Source organism: Molothrus ater, chromosome 8 (assembly GCF_012460135.2).
Source record: "Molothrus ater isolate BHLD 08-10-18 breed brown headed cowbird chromosome 8, BPBGC_Mater_1.1, whole genome shotgun sequence".
NCBI lineage: Eukaryota > Metazoa > Chordata > Aves > Passeriformes > Icteridae > Molothrus > Molothrus ater.
Genome location: NC_050485.2, coordinates 20,157,394 through 20,177,524, shown reverse-complemented (window position 1 = coordinate 20,177,524; position 20,131 = coordinate 20,157,394). Strand labels below are relative to the sequence as shown.

The 20,131-nt window shown below is 34.4% G+C and overlaps 1 protein-coding gene across 4 annotated transcripts in view; it reads left to right on the top strand.

Moving 5' to 3' along the window:
• EXOC6 (exocyst complex component 6) overlaps nucleotides 1-20,131 on the top strand; it is an 88,515-nt gene that overhangs the window by 26,449 nt on the left and 41,935 nt on the right. For all 4 annotated transcript variants that reach the window (XM_036385332.1, XM_036385336.1, XM_036385335.1 and 1 more), the window contains 12 exons: nucleotides 4,156-4,360; nucleotides 5,461-5,616; nucleotides 6,261-6,329; nucleotides 9,694-9,777; nucleotides 9,871-9,917; nucleotides 10,325-10,445; nucleotides 12,325-12,396; nucleotides 12,993-13,090; nucleotides 14,184-14,289; nucleotides 16,135-16,244; nucleotides 17,279-17,390; nucleotides 18,194-18,328. In XM_036385332.1, coding sequence (XP_036241225.1) covers nucleotides 4,156-4,360; nucleotides 5,461-5,616; nucleotides 6,261-6,329; nucleotides 9,694-9,777; nucleotides 9,871-9,917; nucleotides 10,325-10,445; nucleotides 12,325-12,396; nucleotides 12,993-13,090; nucleotides 14,184-14,289; nucleotides 16,135-16,244; nucleotides 17,279-17,390; nucleotides 18,194-18,328 — 1,315 coding nt within the window. The remainder of the gene's footprint in view (nucleotides 1-4,155; nucleotides 4,361-5,460; nucleotides 5,617-6,260; nucleotides 6,330-9,693; nucleotides 9,778-9,870; nucleotides 9,918-10,324; nucleotides 10,446-12,324; nucleotides 12,397-12,992; nucleotides 13,091-14,183; nucleotides 14,290-16,134; nucleotides 16,245-17,278; nucleotides 17,391-18,193; nucleotides 18,329-20,131) is intronic.

Genomic DNA, 20,131 nt, shown 5'->3' with positions numbered 1-20,131 from the left:
CTTAGCTGAGGAAGCACAAAGGAGAAGTGTGGTTTCTTTGCTGCTCTCCCAACCGCCTAGTGGGGGCTATGCACTTACACAATTCGAGCTTGAATTTTAAGTCAGAGATAAGGCCATCACACATTTCATACAGCTGTTACCATGGTCTAAGTGTTTGGATTTTGATATGTTTCTTGGGAGGCAGGTCCCAGCTTCTTCAAGTGGTTGTGGTCTAATTTGGAATAGTTAGAACTGGTGTTTTTGCAAGTCTTTTTCCCCAGTAAATATTACAAAAAACCCAAACCCATCATACAATGGAAGTATATCAATAAGTCAAACTGCTAAGGTTGTTTCTGTATCTTCTGAAATCTTCTGTGAGATGGACTGAAGAACAAGTATAGTGTTTCAGAATGAGCTTTTTGCCCTGAAAGACTTGGATTTGTTTTTTGACCTTGTTACAAGCTTTTTTCCTAACTAGAAAGGCAGAGTTGATTAGTTATTTAGGTTACTAAAACTCACTGAGATAGTCATGCATCCTTTCTTTGCATAAACCTTCCAAGTATCCAAACAAACCTTAATACTTAAAGGATGCAAACATGAAAAATTCATAATTTGTATAATTTGGTTCTACCCATATCAGTATGGAAGATATCAGAACAGATAAAATCATGGTAATTCGATTTTGTTTTTCTGCATTGTTTTGGAAGAGTGTCAGAATGAAGCGCTGGATTTTACCAGCAGCAAATCAACACTTCCCAGTGGTACCATGGATCTGGCAAAAAATCCCATCAGAATTAATATGATGGGGTTATTTGATACTGAAATGTCAGCTGCTTTCTTTGTCGCCATTCTCAAGCATTATTAGTTTGATAATTTCACTTTCTAAAAAATTCCCCACCACATTATAGACAAAAAAGATATTCCATATATCTTGGTTTTTTCCACACAGGAGCTCTTTAATCTGATTTTCAGAAATACTGAGCCTTTGATTTACTTTACAGAAGTTTCAGAGTTAGTAGTGCCTCTGTCTCAGTTCACGATCATTTGGGCAACTGACAAAATTTGTATGCTGGGAAAGTTTAAAACTTAGGTTTAAAGTTGGTAGGGCAACTAGATTTAAAAACAAAATAAATACTTGTGGTAAAAGGATTTCAATTGCAATTTCAACATGTCACCTTCAGGATCTCTGAATGTGATTTTTCTGTAGCATTATCGAAAAATCCCAAGAACTTCCTTAAATGTGTTTGGTAGCAAAGTTTTAGGTATTTACTCAGTGGAAATGTAGTAAGCAAGAATATACAGTGTTTCCTCTAAGGGAAGTCCTAAAATTGGAGAATACTACTATTTTTTCTTTGTAAACTAGGTTTGTTTCCTTAATTAAAATAAAATGAAGATTTTATCTCTTGTGTTTTTTCAGCAGGAAATTTTGAGATACAACTACATGGTTTTTTACTTAATAAGCTTGTGTGCAAATAAAGTACTCTGAGTAAAATTCAGTCTTTGAGTTCATCTTGCTCCTGATTGGTGTAATTTCTTTACTGCTGTAGTTTAACTTGACGGGGCTTTTTTAGTAAGTTATGGTATTTCTCTTTACTCCCTCCAAACAACACTCTGGTGATAAAAATCTTAAAAGTTCTCTTTATAATTTAGAGCGTAAGGGAATACTTAATATATACTAAAATAATGGTAATTTTCTTTTAATTCTGGGGGTTTTATGTGTTGATGTTTTATATTCTATACAGACCTGACTCTTCTGTGCCTGGGGCATTTTGCAAAGAATAAGATGATGCAAAACACTAATAATTTTTGGGGGGTTGAGGGGTGGTGGTTGTTTCTTTGTTGCGAGGTTTTTTTCCATTTACTTTTGTGTTGTGAGTTGTTTTTTTCTTTCCTGGTTCTTGCTGGTATTAAAGGTTCCATTTTTATAGTTTTAGTAAGATACATTGTACAATTTTCTTGTTCTGTTGTTGAAATGGATCAGTTCTGCACAGTCTTATCATATGACCCATATTGGTGTTTCAAACTTGTGTCTTCAGTTTGAAAAAAATTACAAATTTTGCATTGAAGAGCATATTGTCACAAGATCAGCTCAGAGAATAGACAGAAGAATGCTGTATTTATATGAAAAATAACTTTGAAGATATTCTTTAATTAATTTGTAGTCAAATGGGCAATCTTCACCTTATGTGATTGATAATACATGATGGGAACTAATAATATTGTCAAAACCTTCATTATTGAGCTAAATCTATGGAAAGTTTTAAAATCTAAATATGTAAATATATCACTCTGTGAAATGATATGCAAAACTTTTTGGTTTAAATCCTGACCTGCAGATGACCTTCAAATTAATAAGTCTTCAGTGCTTTATCAGAACAGATGCTAAAAGGGCAAGGTCCTGAGCTCCATATATATGTAATTAGTAAGGGACTCTAGAATGGATTTAGAATGGATTATGTTAATTCTGATCTTAGAGCCAGCAGTCAAAAACCCTTCCAGATGAACTAACAGTGTTCTGATAAGCTGATCTGTATAATTTAAATAAAAACCTTTTATAAGATTTTGACGGTATGATGGTTTTATTCCCCAGAAGTCTCACCATGTGGCACTCGTGGCCATTTTCTATTTAGGAAAACAAAACCCACACACATAACCCCCCCAGACCTTTTCTTATGTGCAACATTCCCGTCACCTTATGTATATTTTATATGAACCAAGCATATAACAAACAAAAGCTCCTAATTTACACTTGAAACCTCTTTATTTGCAGTCTTCTGAAAGCAGCTCTGTTCTGGAATAAAAGAGAAGATTTTTCCCATCCTCCAGCTATGCTAAGTTGTTAACTTAGAAATGTCTTGATTAAGAAGGTTCAAAACACTGTCTTAATTTCAGAGTTGAACAAGAAATCATGGTTCTAGTGTTAGTCATTTGTTATTGCTTGTCTACTGAAGGAAACCAGAAGCTTGAATTACATTTTTTGAAAGTGTTTACTGACTATATTTAAAAAGTAATATCTAGAAACTAGAGAACCATAAAGAACACGTCTAGTTTTTCTCATTTGAAGGGATTTTCCTCTTATTCAGCTTTTTCCCTCGAAATAATTTGGTAATTTTTCAAAACAGATGATGTCGGACTTTAAGGAAGGAAAAGGAATTAAAATTATGGAATAAAAGCTGAAAATGGGTGAAGGATATTACTCCATATTTGTGAAAAGAAAGGGTTGGAACTAGCAGCAAGTTATCTCCATCTGATCTGAGTGTTTCTCAGCTTTTCCCATTTAAGACCAAGGTAGAAGACATTGTTTTACCTTATTCTGTTCTAATTGGACAAACTAAATTCATTTTCCCAACTCCCTCCAGTAGTAAGGTAGCTGGTAAGAATACTACATAAAGGGAAATTATTGTCACATCTGCAATTGGCTGCTGTCCTACTCATGTTTAGCCTGGTTCCTATGCCTCTCTTTAAACTGTGGTTGAGATCACAGATTTGTTGATAATGGTACTTTGTTGATTCAATGTAGTTGTCTTCTGGATGGGATAGACTGTATTTTGTCAGAAGAGCTAATAGGTTTGTGGTTTACAGCAAAATATGATACACTGCTGGAAAAAAAACATTGGTCAGGATAGGTGTATACATGTATTTTCTGACTAAGGATGGTGGAAAGAGGGTGGGTGTAGATGTGTGCCTGTGTTCACATATGCCTGAAGATAGCAGATACCTGCAGACATGCTTTTTCAAGATTTTTTTCATTGTTTGGTGCAGTGTTGGGTGATTGGCAGTTTGTGTTTCAGAAAAAACTCCAAATGATAAAAACCCCCTAATCAGTTCATTCTAGAAGGGCAGGTAATGTTTATGGCTTCAGTGTCTCCATTCTGCAGGATGTAGACTGATAGTCCAGGATAGCTGACTGTTGATCAGAACTATTAATACTGTAGGAGTCTACTTAGTTTGACTTGGCTGAGTCACTCTTCACTGGGTTTTTTTCCAAATGAAAGCATTATATGGATGACCTTTTGATTGTTAATTTTTCTGAGAATAGAGTAAATTAATTAGATTTATTTATTATAATAGAGTAAATTAATATTGATTCCATGTGTGATATTGATATATATTTGGAAATTTATTTTACCAACTTTTTATAAGAAGCTACATAATTTTATTTTAATCTCTTTGTAGATACTATTCTGCTTTGAAAACAATGGAGCAGCTGGAAAATCTGTATCTTCCTAGAGTTAGCCAATACCGCTTTTGCCAGATAATGATGGAAAATCTTCCAAAACTGCGTGAAGAAATAAAAGAAATATCCATGTCAGATCTCAAGGACTTCTTAGAGAGTATTCGAAAGCATTCTGACAGAATTGGGGAAACTGCCATGAAGCAGGTAAGCCAGCCAAAGAGAATGACTTCAGTCCTGTTGTTTACAGAACATTTCAGTTTCATTAGTCTGAAGTTACCCCTCAAAGATTACAGTCATCCCACAGACCTCTGAGTAAAGGTGGAGAGCTGTGAAATACAAACATGTTGTGTGGTTTCTATCACTGCCCTAGACACGAAGTAATTTCCTCCCTGAGAAAGGAAGGAGAGATGCTGTATATCTTAGGTTTCAAGAAATTATGAAGTACTTTGAGTAGTCAGCTCCTGGACAGTCTATCTCAGCAGCTACTGCACCAAAACAAAGAGCAGCCTATGTGGCCAGCTGGCCTGGATGAATTAGACAAAAGAAGTGTTGAGATAACAGCCTAGTTCTCTCTGAAGTGCTACTCATACAGAAGACTGAGGTAAGAGCCAGAAGGAGACTGAGACAGCTGGAGGCCTTGCTCCATCACAAAATAGTCTGCACTTGAGAGCACTACTACTAGGCAAGTTTCAAAGCAGTTAATGCTTTTAAAATTTGTTCAGAGAGCAAATAAGGTTTTAATTTGACTTCTTGTTGACAGAATTCAGGTTGGGTTGCCATTTTGTCATCTAAGGTTCTTGTAAAATGCAGCATTGATTATTATAAATGAGATTTAATTGCAAGGTTATGCTGTGCTGCCTTCAATAGTAAGGGCAATATGGTGCCTTTGATTTCTGTAGCTGACTGCTCACTTAGACTTAACTGAAGACAGCAAAAAAAGTATCTGGGAACTCAGATACCTCTTTTTCATTTAGATATTGATTCTCTGCAATTTACGATCAGATAAATTAAAGATTGATTTTTAACTTTTTTTCTGCCATTAAAATGTCATTCTGGGGGTTAGGGAAAAGTTATGCAGGATTCACTTTTGAACTCATTTATCATCCCACACTGATTAAAGGCAAAATCACTGGTGTAGGCTGAGAGTGTGCTTGCACCTTGTAGTTATACATTGATGTGTATATATTGTTATACAGTTATATATTGTATTCAATTGCAACACCTGTTTTTCATGTCCTAGCATATACTCATCAGTGTTGAAATTTGATTTGCATGCCTCTTACTTGATTCTACTCTTAAAACAGGCACAGCAGCAGAAAACCTTTAGTACTGCTCTTCAGAAGCAGAATAACGTAAACTATGGTCGGAATATGCATTTAGGTAGAAACAGGATTTTAGAATCCAAGAATGAAGTCACATTGAAGCGAACATTTGAAGATGAGGATGAGCATGATGAGGAGGTAATTTTGTACTAAATCAGTTCATCTTATTCAAAGTGAACAAAATTCACTGTCTTTACACTTTGTTTAGATGGTTAGTTAGAAAAATACACAGAAGACCTTCAAGGTGTACCAGTTCAGATCAGCATTTGAGGGTGAAAAATTACTGCTAAAATATTATTTGTATTAATGCTAGCTTTAGCATTACGTTTGAGGACATTCAGTTGCACAGGACTTCCAGTTATTCTGGAATTCACTTGCAACTTACATCATATATTGCCTGCCCACTGTTAGTATTATATGGTCCACTGGAATATTCTGATGTTGCTAAATCCTGCATTTTGGTGTTGATGCCCTCAGCTCAACTAAGTACTCTTTCATCTATCAAGTACTCAATATTCCTAAATTGAATAAAACAGTGAGTATTTAGACCTTTAAAGCTCTGGAAACACAGAGAAAGGAGTGTGGCATTATAACACAAGTAAAGTTTATGACTGTAATGCAGAAGGAAGAGAGATTGGAGTAATTGTTTTATTGTTTTCCAATAGAAGCCAGCCATTTTTGAATCTTTATTATGTAGACAAGTTCTGTCGGTAATGTATCCCATTTTGCAGATTATATGCTTATATATTTTATATACTCTTGTTTTTCCTTTCCTTCTTCAGGTCTTAACTGCCCAAGATCTTGTAGACTTTTCTCCAGTCTATAGGTGTTTGCACATCTACTCTGTTCTGGTATGTGTTAAAGTGACCTTAAAAAGAGAATTAAATTTTTGAAGTTACATATTCATTTTCACATTCTTCATACTCTTAATAAATAGTTCCCAAACAGGCAAATGTATTGCTTCTAGTGTTAGTAGTTCTGGATGAACCAGCTGAGATGGGTGTGGGTACTCAGGGCATGAGCTTTTGTATGCATAGTAAAGCACACTCCAGAATTCATTTATTACCTAAGTGGTTTTAAGTATATTTGTAAAATATGCAAAGTATATATGTAAAATATGCATGTTTGCCTTAATACTGCTATCTACACTTTCACAGTTCCCACAAGTGTTCCATGTTAGCCAAATATGTGGATGAATGTTACAAAACATAGGAATATTCAGTCTGAATCTTGCGGAAATTAGAGTAGTAGCAAAAATAGGAAGCAAAATCTGCAGATTCTGACAGGGTGTGCCCAGGCAGATTAGATTGGATTCAATGTCAGAGACACAATTGGCTGTTTTAGCTTCTGTAGAAGAGATTCAGTGCACAAACTTACAAGGAAGAAAACATTTTTTGGAAACATGGTACTGAATTATTTGTTGTTTTTTATCTTTCCTGCATCTCATTTACTTTTGAGGTCAGATTACTTATAGAATTCAAGTACCAGTGATACATAGGTGATGTACTTGTAAGTATTGCTTATTCTACTCAGGTCTCAGCTGCACCTGCCTTCAAGCATTCAGGCTGGGTTGTCTTCTTTTTATGGAATACTTGCAGCTGTGGTACATGAAAGCTTGCATATTGAAATACTGTTTAAAATGTAATTTCACTGGAACTTTTTTTTTTTATTACTAAGAAAAAAATGCAAACAAAACCATCATTAATTGTTCATCTCACTGAAAAGTTGGGAGGAACAGAAAGACAGGCTGCCAGAACTATTGAAAGAGTGGACTGTTTACTTTAACAGAGAGCAGTGTGAAATAACACATTAAAAAGAATGTGTAAAACTAAGCATACCAGTTGACAACAGCTGCTACTTCTTCCTTTAGTATAATAAAGGAACAGGAAGTAAAATGGACAGATGACATTTAAAAGTAATACATAATTCTATTTTTCACTTTGACAAGGATCCTGAAGTTCCAATCACCCTTGATCCAAAGATATGCTTTTTGGGTTTACACTGAAAGTTTTCCAGATTCAAATTTACTGGAGACAGAAAACAACTTGGAGTGATCCATGATATCAAAAAGGGTTGTTGATGTAGATTTCTGTATTTCCTGCCAGCATAATTTCCTTAATCAGCTGTGATAGCATTGTCTAGAGTTGTGCATTAGCAACTTTTGGGAGTCCTTCTCATTTACCTTGTTTTGAGTTTAGAGAACTTGTTGATGGCAAAGAAGAGGAGTTGATACCAGATGGCTTTTCATTTCTATAATTAGAACCCTGCAGCAAGTGTTATGTTCTTGATGAATTCTGTCTCTGCTACAAAATTGTAGAAAATATTCTAATTTCACACCGTACAGAAATTTTCTACTCTGCTGCTTCATACTGAAACAGAAAGCATAGTTTTTATATGCCTCAGAATATTACACAGCTTGTGATTCCAACCTAGTGATAGCAAGATACATAAATACCAAACATAGACCGTGTTTATGGGCCAGTAACCTTTCTTTAGACTAGAAACTTATGAGAAATATACATAAAGTTTTTTTTTTAACCCGTGTATTGTGTGAGATGCTGTATATATAAATTCTGGTCAAGATACCCCTGCCTCTTTTGCTTGTAATGTTACCTTTTCATGTTACAAACACTGTATCAATGTGAAACAAGTGGTGTGAAACAGGATTTGATATATTAGCAATATTCCTAAAATTTATAACAAAACACGAACTGCTTTATTGTTTCTGTTGATGGAAACTGTAAACAGTAACTTTGGATGCCGGGCAAAACAAATGCATTGCTTTTTTACAGTTTATCTTGCCTAGGCTTTACTGATTCAGTGAGTGAATCATCAGGGTTGTTGGTGTATTCTGGTGATTGCTTCAGCACATGTGGTTCAAACAGTTGTTATGCCTGAATTGTTAATTCTGACTGCATAGTATAGTGTGGTCTATAAATAATCATGAGATACTTTACATCTCCACTTGTGGTGTGGATTTGAGAAGAACAGCTAGTCCTTTTCACTCGAGAAGCTTTTGTCAGGACTGGCTAGAGATTTGATGCTGGAGGTAGAAGTTAACAATCTGAAAACTGCACTGGATGTTTGGGCTGGAGGTGAATGGTTGTATCTGTGATCATTATGTTTGTATGAATTGGAGCATACTGTGTAAAGTTCTGCTGCAGCAGACAGTGTTAGTAAATTTGCATCTTGGTTTCAAGTGGATTTTTTTTGTTTTTAAGCAAAGTCTCTCTTTTAGGCTTTCTTAGGTTAGCAGTATTTCTAAATATACCTAAATATTTGTTATTAACTAAATATTCATTATTAACTAAATTTATATCTTGTAAAGCTTAGGTAGGTAATGCTGGATCAGTAGGATAAAATGTCTGTAATAATTTGGAGACTTTTTGGAAGACCAAGTAATGGAATTCTAAATAGCAGTGGCCTAATAATACGCTCATAAAGCCAAAACAAACCTTAAAAATGCTAAGCTGCTTTATTTTGCTTGCATACAAGTTGCATGTGGTTTGGTAGATAGATGAGTCAATGTAGCACTGATTTCAAATGGACAGATGGTTTCTACTGAATAGTCATCCTAATGAGATGAATAGGATTCACTTGAATTCCTCATAATATAATCTTTAGGCACAGAAGGTATTGTATTTTTGAGGATCGTTATAGGAAAAAAATCTAATTCCACACTCTTTATAAATCCAAAGAGAATAAACAAATATTCAATAAATCTCCTGTGTGTCTTTCCTCAGGCAAAGCTGATGCAGCTAAGTGTTCAGATGTGTCACACATTCAGAGAAGCATTTTTGTAACAACTTTATAATGCAGTTACTTTCTTGAATAACCTAGAGAAATGTTTTAGGAGACAATGAGTTTCAGTTATACAGATATAGGCAATATGCCTTGTCTATGAATATTAATATACTCTGAACATTGTAGTTTAAAAATGGACATACTGTTTAAAATGCATGGTGTTGCTTGGCAAAATGTAGGCATGTGAGCAAAACTTCTATTTACAGTACAGCCTGTAGGCTTCTCTACAGAAGAAGGTAATTTCTGAGTATTTCATGCTTGCAAAACTTTGCTGGTGTCAGCTGGAGGCTTACATGCAGAGTAAATGCAAAATATGTGCTTAGTTTAAGAGAATACTACCTTTAAATTAAGAAGGGCCTTTTTCACACTGAGTCAATATTCTTTTTTTGAACTACTTATGTCTTTTTTTAGGGTGATGGAGAAATATTTGAAAATTACTACAGAAAACAAAGGAGGAAACAAGCAAGATTAGTTCTGCAACCACAGTCAAGCATGGTAATCAATACTTTCAGTTTTGCATTGATTTGAGTTGAAGCTAATGCCTGGTGTTATTTTTGTTCCTGAACTTGTTTTCTTTTTCATTGAAAGCATGAAACAGTAGAAGGCTATAGAAGATACTTCAGTCAAATTGTAGGGTAAGTTTTCTAAATGAAAATTTATTTCAGTTTTACTGTGTTGATTCTTAATTCAACCTGTGCTGATTCTTAATTCAACCTGTGTTCTCCTGTTGTCCAAGAACGTTCTTCTGCAAGATTCAGTTTCTTCACAAATCATGTGGGTGGTTATTTCGGGATCTGAGCAGGAAAGAGCATCCAGATCCTACCAGCAGGAGGCCCTGCAAGGGCCCTCCAGCAGCCTGGGCTCCAGATGGCATGAAACAAACTTTTCACATTTTTCCTTCATTCTGGATGAAGCACAACACCAAACCTACCAAAGTGTCGCTCCTCCAGTGGGGAGGGTTTTGGTTATGCTTGGGTGTGAAAGGTAGTATTTGCTCTAATGTTAGAAACAGCTTAATAATTTAAGTATTATTTTGTTCTAGTTTCTTTGTAGTAGAAGACCACATTTTACATGTAACCCAAGGATTGGTAACCAGGACATACACTGATGAACTCTGGAACATGGCCCTTTCCAAGATCATTGCTGTTCTTAGAACACATTCAGTAAGTGAGAAGCCTTATCAGTATTGCAGTTTAAATCCTCTTACTTCAGAGCTCTGTGTATTTAAAGCTGGGATAGCAACAGAGTGAAAAATTACACCTCATGTTTTCTTTTTCTTGTGATTAAAAATTGCTCAGATTTGGGAGGGAGCCTGCCAAGCTTTTGTTTTTCCCAACAGTATCAGGCTGTGATCCACAGCCATGGGCTATTTGCATAATCCTCCACTGATTTACAACTCACTGGGTCTTCCAAACCTTCTCTTAGTCCAGCAGTTTAGAATATGCAGAGTTAATCTGCTGTTATTATTGCAATCCTTCCTCATTAGTCTCAACTGACCTCTTCATTAGATCAGATTGAATAGTTCAGCACTGAAAGCACCACCAGGAAATAGTTCCTAATTATCATTCCAAATGCCGTGTTTCCAAAATAAACTCCAGCAGCAAAACCCTTACAGCTCTCTCTTCAATGCTCTAGTCGTGTTATGTTTATGTTGAAGTAAAGGTATTAGAGAAATTCTCTATCACTTGGGTTTTTCAGTGCATTCAAGTGTGTCACCTAAAGTTATATTCCTACCTTAGCTGCAGTGATGCTGGGTGCTCTTTCTTACTCCTCTGTGAAAAACCAGTGGAATACACATTGTTCACTCAGACTGGCTGATAATAAATTGCTTCAATGTTTACTGTTGGTGTAACTTTTACTGTCAGAAAAAATACCAGAACTTTATCTTTCCCTTTTGAAAGGTTGCTACCAGCATTTTCTTTATGCAGTGTTGTTTTTTATTTTTATTAAAATAGGTTTTTAATTCAAGAAGTATTTTATATTTCATATATCCTGGGGGAAAATGGGGAAAAAGTTGAGATTGCAACCATAGTTATCATAGGACCTTTATTAGCATTAGTGGTACATGAGATGTTCTCATAGTTTTTTACTTCTTTTGAGAGGATTATTGAGATATATTCATCCAGCATTTTTTAAAGCTAAATACTTTGCTAGTTAATTATCTCCATGTGGATTTATACACCTATATAAGAATATGATAATTTAAAGGTTGAAAATAATGTAGCCTCTAAAGAACTCTTCAAAGTCTTGTCATGTTCTTGGTCACTATTTCTTCTCTATATACATAACTCCCATCAAACCCAATTCAATCAGAATCTCTCTAACATCATCCTGCTGAAGACTAATGTTTAGATAAATAAACCATACTCTTCCTTTTAATAAAGTATGTCAAGAGCAAAACTTCAAGAAGTTCAATACTGTATTCTCATGCAGCTTTAAATTATTTTAATAGAATTTTTTTACTTTATCCAGTATTTCAAATAGTGAAGCTGAGGTGAAAGCCTTAGTTGTATGACTCTACTCCTCTGAAAATCAAATTTCATTTTCAGTCACCTAGTAAATAACTTCATGTCTTGACCTTTTATCATCCAATTCATCCAATTTAAATTTGAAATTATTTAGAAAATACTGTATTAAGTTTTACCCATACAGCTGGAAAAAAACTGTCTGAGGTGGTGCAGCATCAGTTAAACCTAAGCTTGGTAGTCAAAAGAATGTCCTGTGGAACCTCTCTGACACTGATTCCACCAAATGTGCTTATGTTCCACTAAAATAAATGTAATTTGTTGATTTTCAGTCTCAGTACACCATGCTAGTACTTACTCAATCACATATTTTAGTTGACTTTTTCTGAACCTTTACACCATTGATAGTTATATAAAAATTTAACAAATACTTTTATGTAGATGGACTAAGTGAAGACAAACAAGTCTAAATTGTTTTTCACTAAGGCTGGAGAGTTTAACCTGTGATACCAGTCTTTGAAAATGTATGTCCCATATTTTAAATCCTTTTAATAAAATCAGAATTTCTCACTTTCAGTCATATTGCAGTGATCCTGACCTTGTTCTGGAACTGAAGAATCTCATTGTAGTATTTGCTGATACTTTGCAGGTACATACTGTATTACTAATTTACCTGAAATTCTTATAGTCAGATTTTAACTTTAGGTGAGTGCAATGTTTGTGTTTTCATAAAACATATATACAAATCAAACCCAAAATTGCACAGTAATATAAAAAAAAAATTATTTCTTGCCTTAGGTCCTCATTTTCATTATTATGAACTGAACATACGTGTTCTGGGCTATCTAGCAAGCATCAGTTTTTCATCTCTGTGCAAAATTAGTGTTAGTTTTGTAATTTGTGTACGCTCTTGTCTTTTAAAATGCTTTACTTCTCACCATAAAAAATAACAGTATTCCAGTAATCACTAACTCTTTAGCTGAAAGACTAAGTGAGCGTCGTTAGAAAGTATTCTTGCAGTTTTTAACAAACAAGGAGAAATGGGGCAAATTTTCCAATGCATAGGATAAATACTTTGGTAAAATTTTAAGAAACCAGCATGTAATAGTGTGCTGAAAGTACTGTGATTTGTGTTATAGAGATGATAAGATTGAATATAAGTCTTACCTCAGACTTGTCAAGTGTTGTGAGAGGAATTAAGTGTATTGGTTCATGAACTATCCCCTCTTCATTTTCATCCTTTAGGGCTACGGTTTTCCTGTGAACCGACTATTTGATCTTTTATTTGAAATTAGAGACCAATACAATGAAACACTTCTTAAAAAGTGGTCTGGATTGTTCAGGTTAGTATATCAGAATAGTTGTGCCTTTTGTGTTGCATTTATTGTTTTTGTCTGAGCTCAAGTTTTTATGATGTAATTCAGAAAGAATTTGTGAACTCAAGTGTTGTGTATGAATTTCAGGTTGGTTAGGACTAAGATATTCATCACATGTGACTACCAATTAGAAGAGGAGACATCAAGTACTGCTTCTATCGTTAATGGAAAGAGGGAAGGTCTCCAAAGGGACATGATCAGAGAGACAAGCAGGAGAGAGACATCTGTTTCTCTTCTTTAGGAATCTGATAATGCCGGGTTATTGCAGGAGGGCTTTAGTTTCCTGATTTAGGTTGTCTTAATATCTGCTGTTGGCTGATATGCATATCTGCCTGACAAACTACTGACATTGCCACTATGTCTTCATGTTTTTTTAATGAAGGATGTTTTCCACCACGTCCTTGGGATCATTTGATTGAAAAAAATCTAAACCCAGGAAGCCTGAGACTGGACTCCAAAGCCTCCTTGCAGATAGGGTGTGATGTCTCAATGTGCAGAAATTGTTTGCTATAAAATGTTTTATTACACAAAACCTTACTATTAAATTGACCACTTAATGTTCTCCAGTTCTCTGTGCTTCTGTTACAGACATTTGACTAGTACAGAAGTGCAGAGGGTGCCCAAACAAGGTGGCCACATCCTGCTTGAGGCTGTCTCAGTCATCTCCATTGACCATATGTAGCTCTGGTGCCAGAGTGAGACACTCTGAATATCAGCTTTTGTGTAGGAAAAGTGCAGGTTTCCTTAATCAGTAGGTATATTACAGTTTATTCTGGAGTGGATTAGTTGCTGTAAGGTTCCTTTGCTGTATTAAGCACATATGAGAACACTTCTGGGTATTTTTTTCCTCTATGATTACTGTAGACATACTGTAAGGAGTTAAGATATATGAAGTATTTCCAAAGTAATCAAAAATACTTGGGATGTGTAAAGTTCTTAAAAATTTTTGAAGATGCAGACCTAAGTGTGGTGGTAAAGTTGATATTTAATTACACATTTTAACACCAGAAAATACTCTAAGTTACATGTCCAAATTTTTTTCACTTCACTTACTCACCAGGGATATTTTTGAAGCAGACAACTACAGCCCTATCCCTGTAGCAAATGAAGAGGAATACAGAATTGTTATTAGCAAATTTCCTTTTCAAGATCCAGAACTTGATAAGGTAAGGGAAACTTTTATGTTATTAAAGTTTGTGGAAATCCAGTTGAAGACACTAGGGACAGTAATGATTTCTATAATTAAAAAACAATTAAAATTTGAAAAGCTAGGTCTATTAAGAGGCTTAATCACCTTCTCTGTGTGTAATTATCCTGTCATAAGTAAGTATAAAAATGAAAGGTTGAGTCATTTGCTCAGATGTTTGAGTGAATAATGAAACCCATTGTTTTGTAAACAAATTAATAATAGAGTTTAATTGATAAAGTCCTAATGTAATTATAATGCAATCTGTCTGTAGCTAAATTTTGTTGCAACTCATGTTTAATTACTCAGTATAACTGTTGTATTGCAAAAATACGTGTAAAATAGAGATTGGTTAGAGAGAATGATTTCTGTATTTCACTTTTAATTTAAATATTTGTGTTTGAGCATGTAGGGCAAAATAAACATGGACTGTGAATAATTCTGCTGTAATAGCACTGCAGTAGGATGTCCTTTTGTAGCCTCAGCCATTCTTTCACTACAGATTCTGTTCTCAGAAAGGTGATTAACCTGTTTTGCTATTCAAGTATGATTTTAGAAATACCAGTGAAGAAATAAGAGGCTCGTGATGGAATCTATAGAGGAGCACTAAGTCTAAGAACCACATGACAGTGGAAGTAGCTGCTGTAGGGGGAAGCTGTTTTGTACAAGATCCGCTGCTACAGATACCTGCAGAAATGAAAAGCTATTTTAATTCTGTGGTTCAGCAGGGATTTGCCAGCAATTGTAACAGCTGCATGTCATTAATACAGTGTTGCAATGAAAATGAAAAATTGAAGGAGGTTTTTATGCTGATTTTTGAATGAGATTCCAGAGTGCTTTCTGGGTGCATTCCTCCATCAAATTAAATTACTTAGCCATTATAGTACTAAAATAAGTTAAGTAGAATGGATATCCCTTACAGTATTGGAAGTATACTATACCCTGGATACTATTTAGCATGGCATATTTTGCTAATAAACCGCAGAAATTTTTATTTTCTACTAAGTAGTTTTATCTGCTATACATATATGTATGATTACTACAAAGCTTTGGCTGTTGTTGATGGATGCTTTTTTCCTAAAGACAAATTGAATTACTCATGGATGATACCAGGTGTTAATTATTTTTCTCATGCATTAGTCATAAACAGAAAAATGATTTTTCTGTAAATGGCAAAAATTATGTGTTCAGTGCAGAAATACCTATTTAGTCTGTGTAGATTTAAGTGAATTTATTCACTTTTGTTCTCCCAAATACAGTATCAGCTTTAAAATTCAAGTAAGAAGCATGATTTTATTATTATAAACATATTACTATTTCCCACATGTTAATCCAAATTCCTGAAAATAATTCAAACTGCCTTGGTTTTGTGAACTTTAAAAAATAGTCTAAGCATTCTCAAGCTACTTTGAGAATCCCAGAAGTGTTAACTTCTCAAACTTTTTTTTTTTGCACTGTTTTGTTAGTGAAAGAAAAGTTTATATTTTTGAACTTCTTATCCTGTTTACATCTATGTTATTCATTCAGATTAAAAGCAGTTTGAGACCTGCTTTTTAATGTATATTTGTAAATTGCTTTCTGCAGGGGCATCTTGAACTACATAAAATCTCCAAACTTTATTGTAATTTAAAGCGATAAAATTCTCTTCTGCTTATAAGCTATTTAAACAGATGTAGAAGTCAGCTCAACACGTGCAGCTTTGTATTTGATGGAGATCAGAAAAGGTTTAGTTAGATTAAAATGTTGATAATGTTAAATGGCTTTCTAATTGTTGGGTTTAGTACCAAGTTCTTGTTGGAATCAGTATGATCTCTTATTTCCTCAGCAATCCTTTCCAAAGAAGCTTCCAATGTCTCAGTCAGTGCCTCAGATTTATATGCAGGTGAAGGAATTTATTTATGCAAGCCTTAAGTTTTCAGAGTCACTTCACCGCAGGTAAGCTTGAACTGTCAGGAGTGTGGCTGCAAAGTACCTTGTAATTTTCAGGTGACCTAAAAATACATATACTAAAATGAAAATAGACTTTCTTGTGTACTTGCTCGCTGTGCTTGTTTCATAATTTACATGTATAATTCTTCAGATATATTTAGTCTATGATTCCCAATGCTGTAGCATGTATTTATCCATTTGTGGATATGTATATACTATACAATATGTGCATCGGTGAGTGTAGCTTGATGGGGTAAACAGTTTAAAACACTGCTGGGGTTCCTTAAACAGAATTGACCAGTTTGAATAATCTAGAGAATTTATTTATTTAACAAAGCATGTAAAGATTGAAAAGAATACTTTGATACTGACCATTTCAGAAGTAATTGTTTAGCATCCCTGACTACTTCCTTGTGTTTCATTACTCAATCCTTTGAGTTTCCTTAGCAATGATTTCTCCTGCAAAAAAATGTGCTGTCTCCATGTTCATTCCCTTTCCTATCCCCCCCTTTTTCTGAGGGAAAACACAATTCACAATTCACCTATTTTCTTTCCTCTTCTGGCCTTCAAAAGCTTAGTTTTAATTGGATAAAATAGAATTCAGAGATCTAAAATCTGGAAGGGATTTGTGGCCTTGTCACCCATTTCTGCACTATTAAAGATGTAAATTACTCTCTTTCACACATTCTTAATTGATACTGTTTATAATTTACACGTACTAATGAGCACATGTTGACCTCCTTAGTAACTCATTAAAACCCACAAATTACTCTTTACTAACATCTGTGTCAATAAACATGTCCAAAATCTAAAAATAACAGATTTTGCTTCAGTGTTGAATTGCAGTTAATGGATAATTTGGTAGGTGAAAGAGGTGTTCTATCTGCTAGACCACAGAAAACTTGGAGCAGCCAGAATTTAAATGCACATAGAGAATTCTTAGCATTGAAAGTACCCTTGACAGGAAGAAATTTAAATTATTAAGTATTGCTGTCAAAGTATTGCTACATGCAGCATAATTATAAATTTTTTTTTTTCAGTTCAACAGAAATAGATGATATGCTCAGAAAATCTACAAATTTGCTGCTTACAAGAACTCTAAGTAGTTGTTTACAGAACCTAATTAAAAAACCTCATATAGGTTTAACAGAGGTAAGTTTTGAAACACATATTCAAACACTATGGGTTTTAAAACAATCCATGCTAAAACTAATTTGGTAAATGTAGATACACAGGTATTGACACCACAGAAAATCAAGTAGTGTTTGTTTAACAATTAAAAATGAGAATAAGTATAAAAAGCATCAATATCTGTTACATACATAAGAACAATACAGTGTTGGGTCCTGTTGGGCCCAGGGTTGCCTTTTGAGAGAGACATGACAATGAAAGAATTTTGTGGTTTTTATGATAAACTGAGAGTTGCAGGAAATAAGCCAAAGACATTCGCACTTTTGTTTACATGCAGAGCACGATTTGTGTGTTCTGTCTATCAGTTAGTACCACTAATGTTGAGTTTCTTTCTATAAAAAATAGAGTGGAATGGAATTTAAGATATACTTGAATGTATCATTCTACAGACAGTGTTATGACTTTTTAAGAGCAGTAAATTTAAAAAAATCAAATGGCACAAATTAATATGTATTATATCAGCAATATATTTTCCTTTATTTTCCCTTTTTTAATTCTAAACTGTCAATTGGATTTATTTCACTGGGTAGGTAGATTTCACTGAAATCGTTGTTTTTGAAATGGCATAATTTGTATTTAAGCTACATTATTACTCCTTAATGGTATTTGAAAGCAAACTTGAAAACTAACAGGAAATAGGTGGTAACCTGAAATACTGAAATGAATTTCTAGTAGCATTCTTCCTGAAAGAAGTAACCATTTACAAAATTAAATGACAGTAGGTGATATAAAAAGATTTTTACAAGAATTTTTATCTCTTGTAGCTTGTTCAAATCATCATAAACACAACACACTTGGAGCAAGCCTGTAAATACCTTGAGGATTTTATATCTAACATTACAAATATTTCACAATTGACTGTTCACACTGCAAGACTTTATGGACTTTCTACTTTTAAGGTATGGTATATCTCATCCATTATATGACTATGTCTGAAAATTTATGTAAATGAAGCATTTTAAAACAAGAGGGGTGAGAGCAAAGCTGCTTGTCTTCTCATCTTTGTCTCTAAAATAATTCTGAACTCTTAAGCATTCAGTTGAACACTGAGTAGTTAAACAGTGGGTTTTTATGTTTTTAGTATAGAGCTAGAATATGTCACTACATGAGAAACCTCAATATTATCTTTCAAGTGCATTTTTTATTAAGTTGTGAAGTGACAGTTAAAGCTTAACTTCACCAGAAGCTTTTACTAAATTAAGCTCCAGTTTGTGTAACTTCTCCCTTTTTCTGAATGGAATCAAGCAAAACAGCTACCTTGATCTAAAATGTGTTTTTTATTCTACAATAGAATTATTTTGTGATGTATTTTCAAAGGGTCTAAGTATTAGTATAAAAGAAGTATTAGCAACTAGTGCTTGAGCTAAAATGATTCTAGGATATTTTTGTAATTTAAGCACAAAACAAAAGTAAAAGTCATCAGGGATTCTACAGCAGCTGCAACTTGAACTTTAGGTATTTGGCATTTTTTCCATGCACACTGAAACAAAGGAGAGTGATTTCTTGTATTTATGGGATAAAGAGAATTAATCCTATTGAGAGAGTTCTGTTTTCTGCAATTCATTTTATCTCTTGATGCAATATGTGGTCTGTCCTACTGTAATATACCCTCTGGCATAGATGTTAAAAGGTGGGTGAGGTGGAATAACTGCAAGACGCTTCATGTTTCCAGTTGATAGCTAATGATTCTCCCATTAGCTGTTGCTTGTTTTGCTAAGGATTAGTGCATAAGGCAAAAAAGAAAGGTTGTGGCCTAGCAACCATACTTGGTTACCATTGCCCTCCCAGCAGTTTTACTAATTTTGGTCTAGGGTGTCTAGTTTGCTTGTTGTGTCTTAGAATTTGTGTATCTGTAGCTATTTTCCTCTAAAGGTAATTCATTATCTTTTTACCAATCAAACGTGCATTCAAAACCACTTAATACAGCCATAGTCTTTGATTTCAGTAAGAGGTGAGATATTCTTTATCCTTGAATTTAATTTAATAAATGCATTTGCAAGCTGAGTTACATTCTTTGTAGGTTGCTTATGCTGTTTAGCAGCTATGTTTAACACTCCTACAAAGTAAGTTCTGTTGGAGGGATCCAATACTGTGTCTGTTCTTAGTGAGTTTGCACTTTGGAAAAATACAGGACAAATGCTGACAAACAGAAGGGCTTTTTTGTGTGTGTGGTTTCTCTCCTGTCTACTTGCCTGGAGATCTTGTTAGCGCAATGTTCTCCAATTATAGTGGAAAATTCTTTTCTTGTTAATCCCTCTTTCTTCCCCTTTCTATTGTAATGAAAAACTGCTCACAGTTCCCCAACTGGGCCCTCACAGAGTTTGGTATGTTCTACTGTTATTAAATTAATCTCCTAGTGGCAAATTGTGTCACCTCCATTCTTTCAGAGTGGTCAAAAATCTCCTTTTATTAGCAGCATTGGTCAGGTTCTCATTCCATGAGATGAGCTTTTACATCTACACTGTATTTTTTTAATGCAAGGCAAAACCAGAAGGACTAGTCTTGCCATTACCAGAAAATCATTTTAATTGTTAAAGGTGATACGACCACTCCATGAATGACTTTGATTTAAAAGAAAAAAAAAAATCCCAACCCAACCAAAAAAAATTTAAGAAATTTTGCTCTAAGCCTAAGATACATTTGCAAGTCCCATCATTATAAATTGTTGCAATGGAGGTTTTGTTGTTAATCAGAAACTTTAT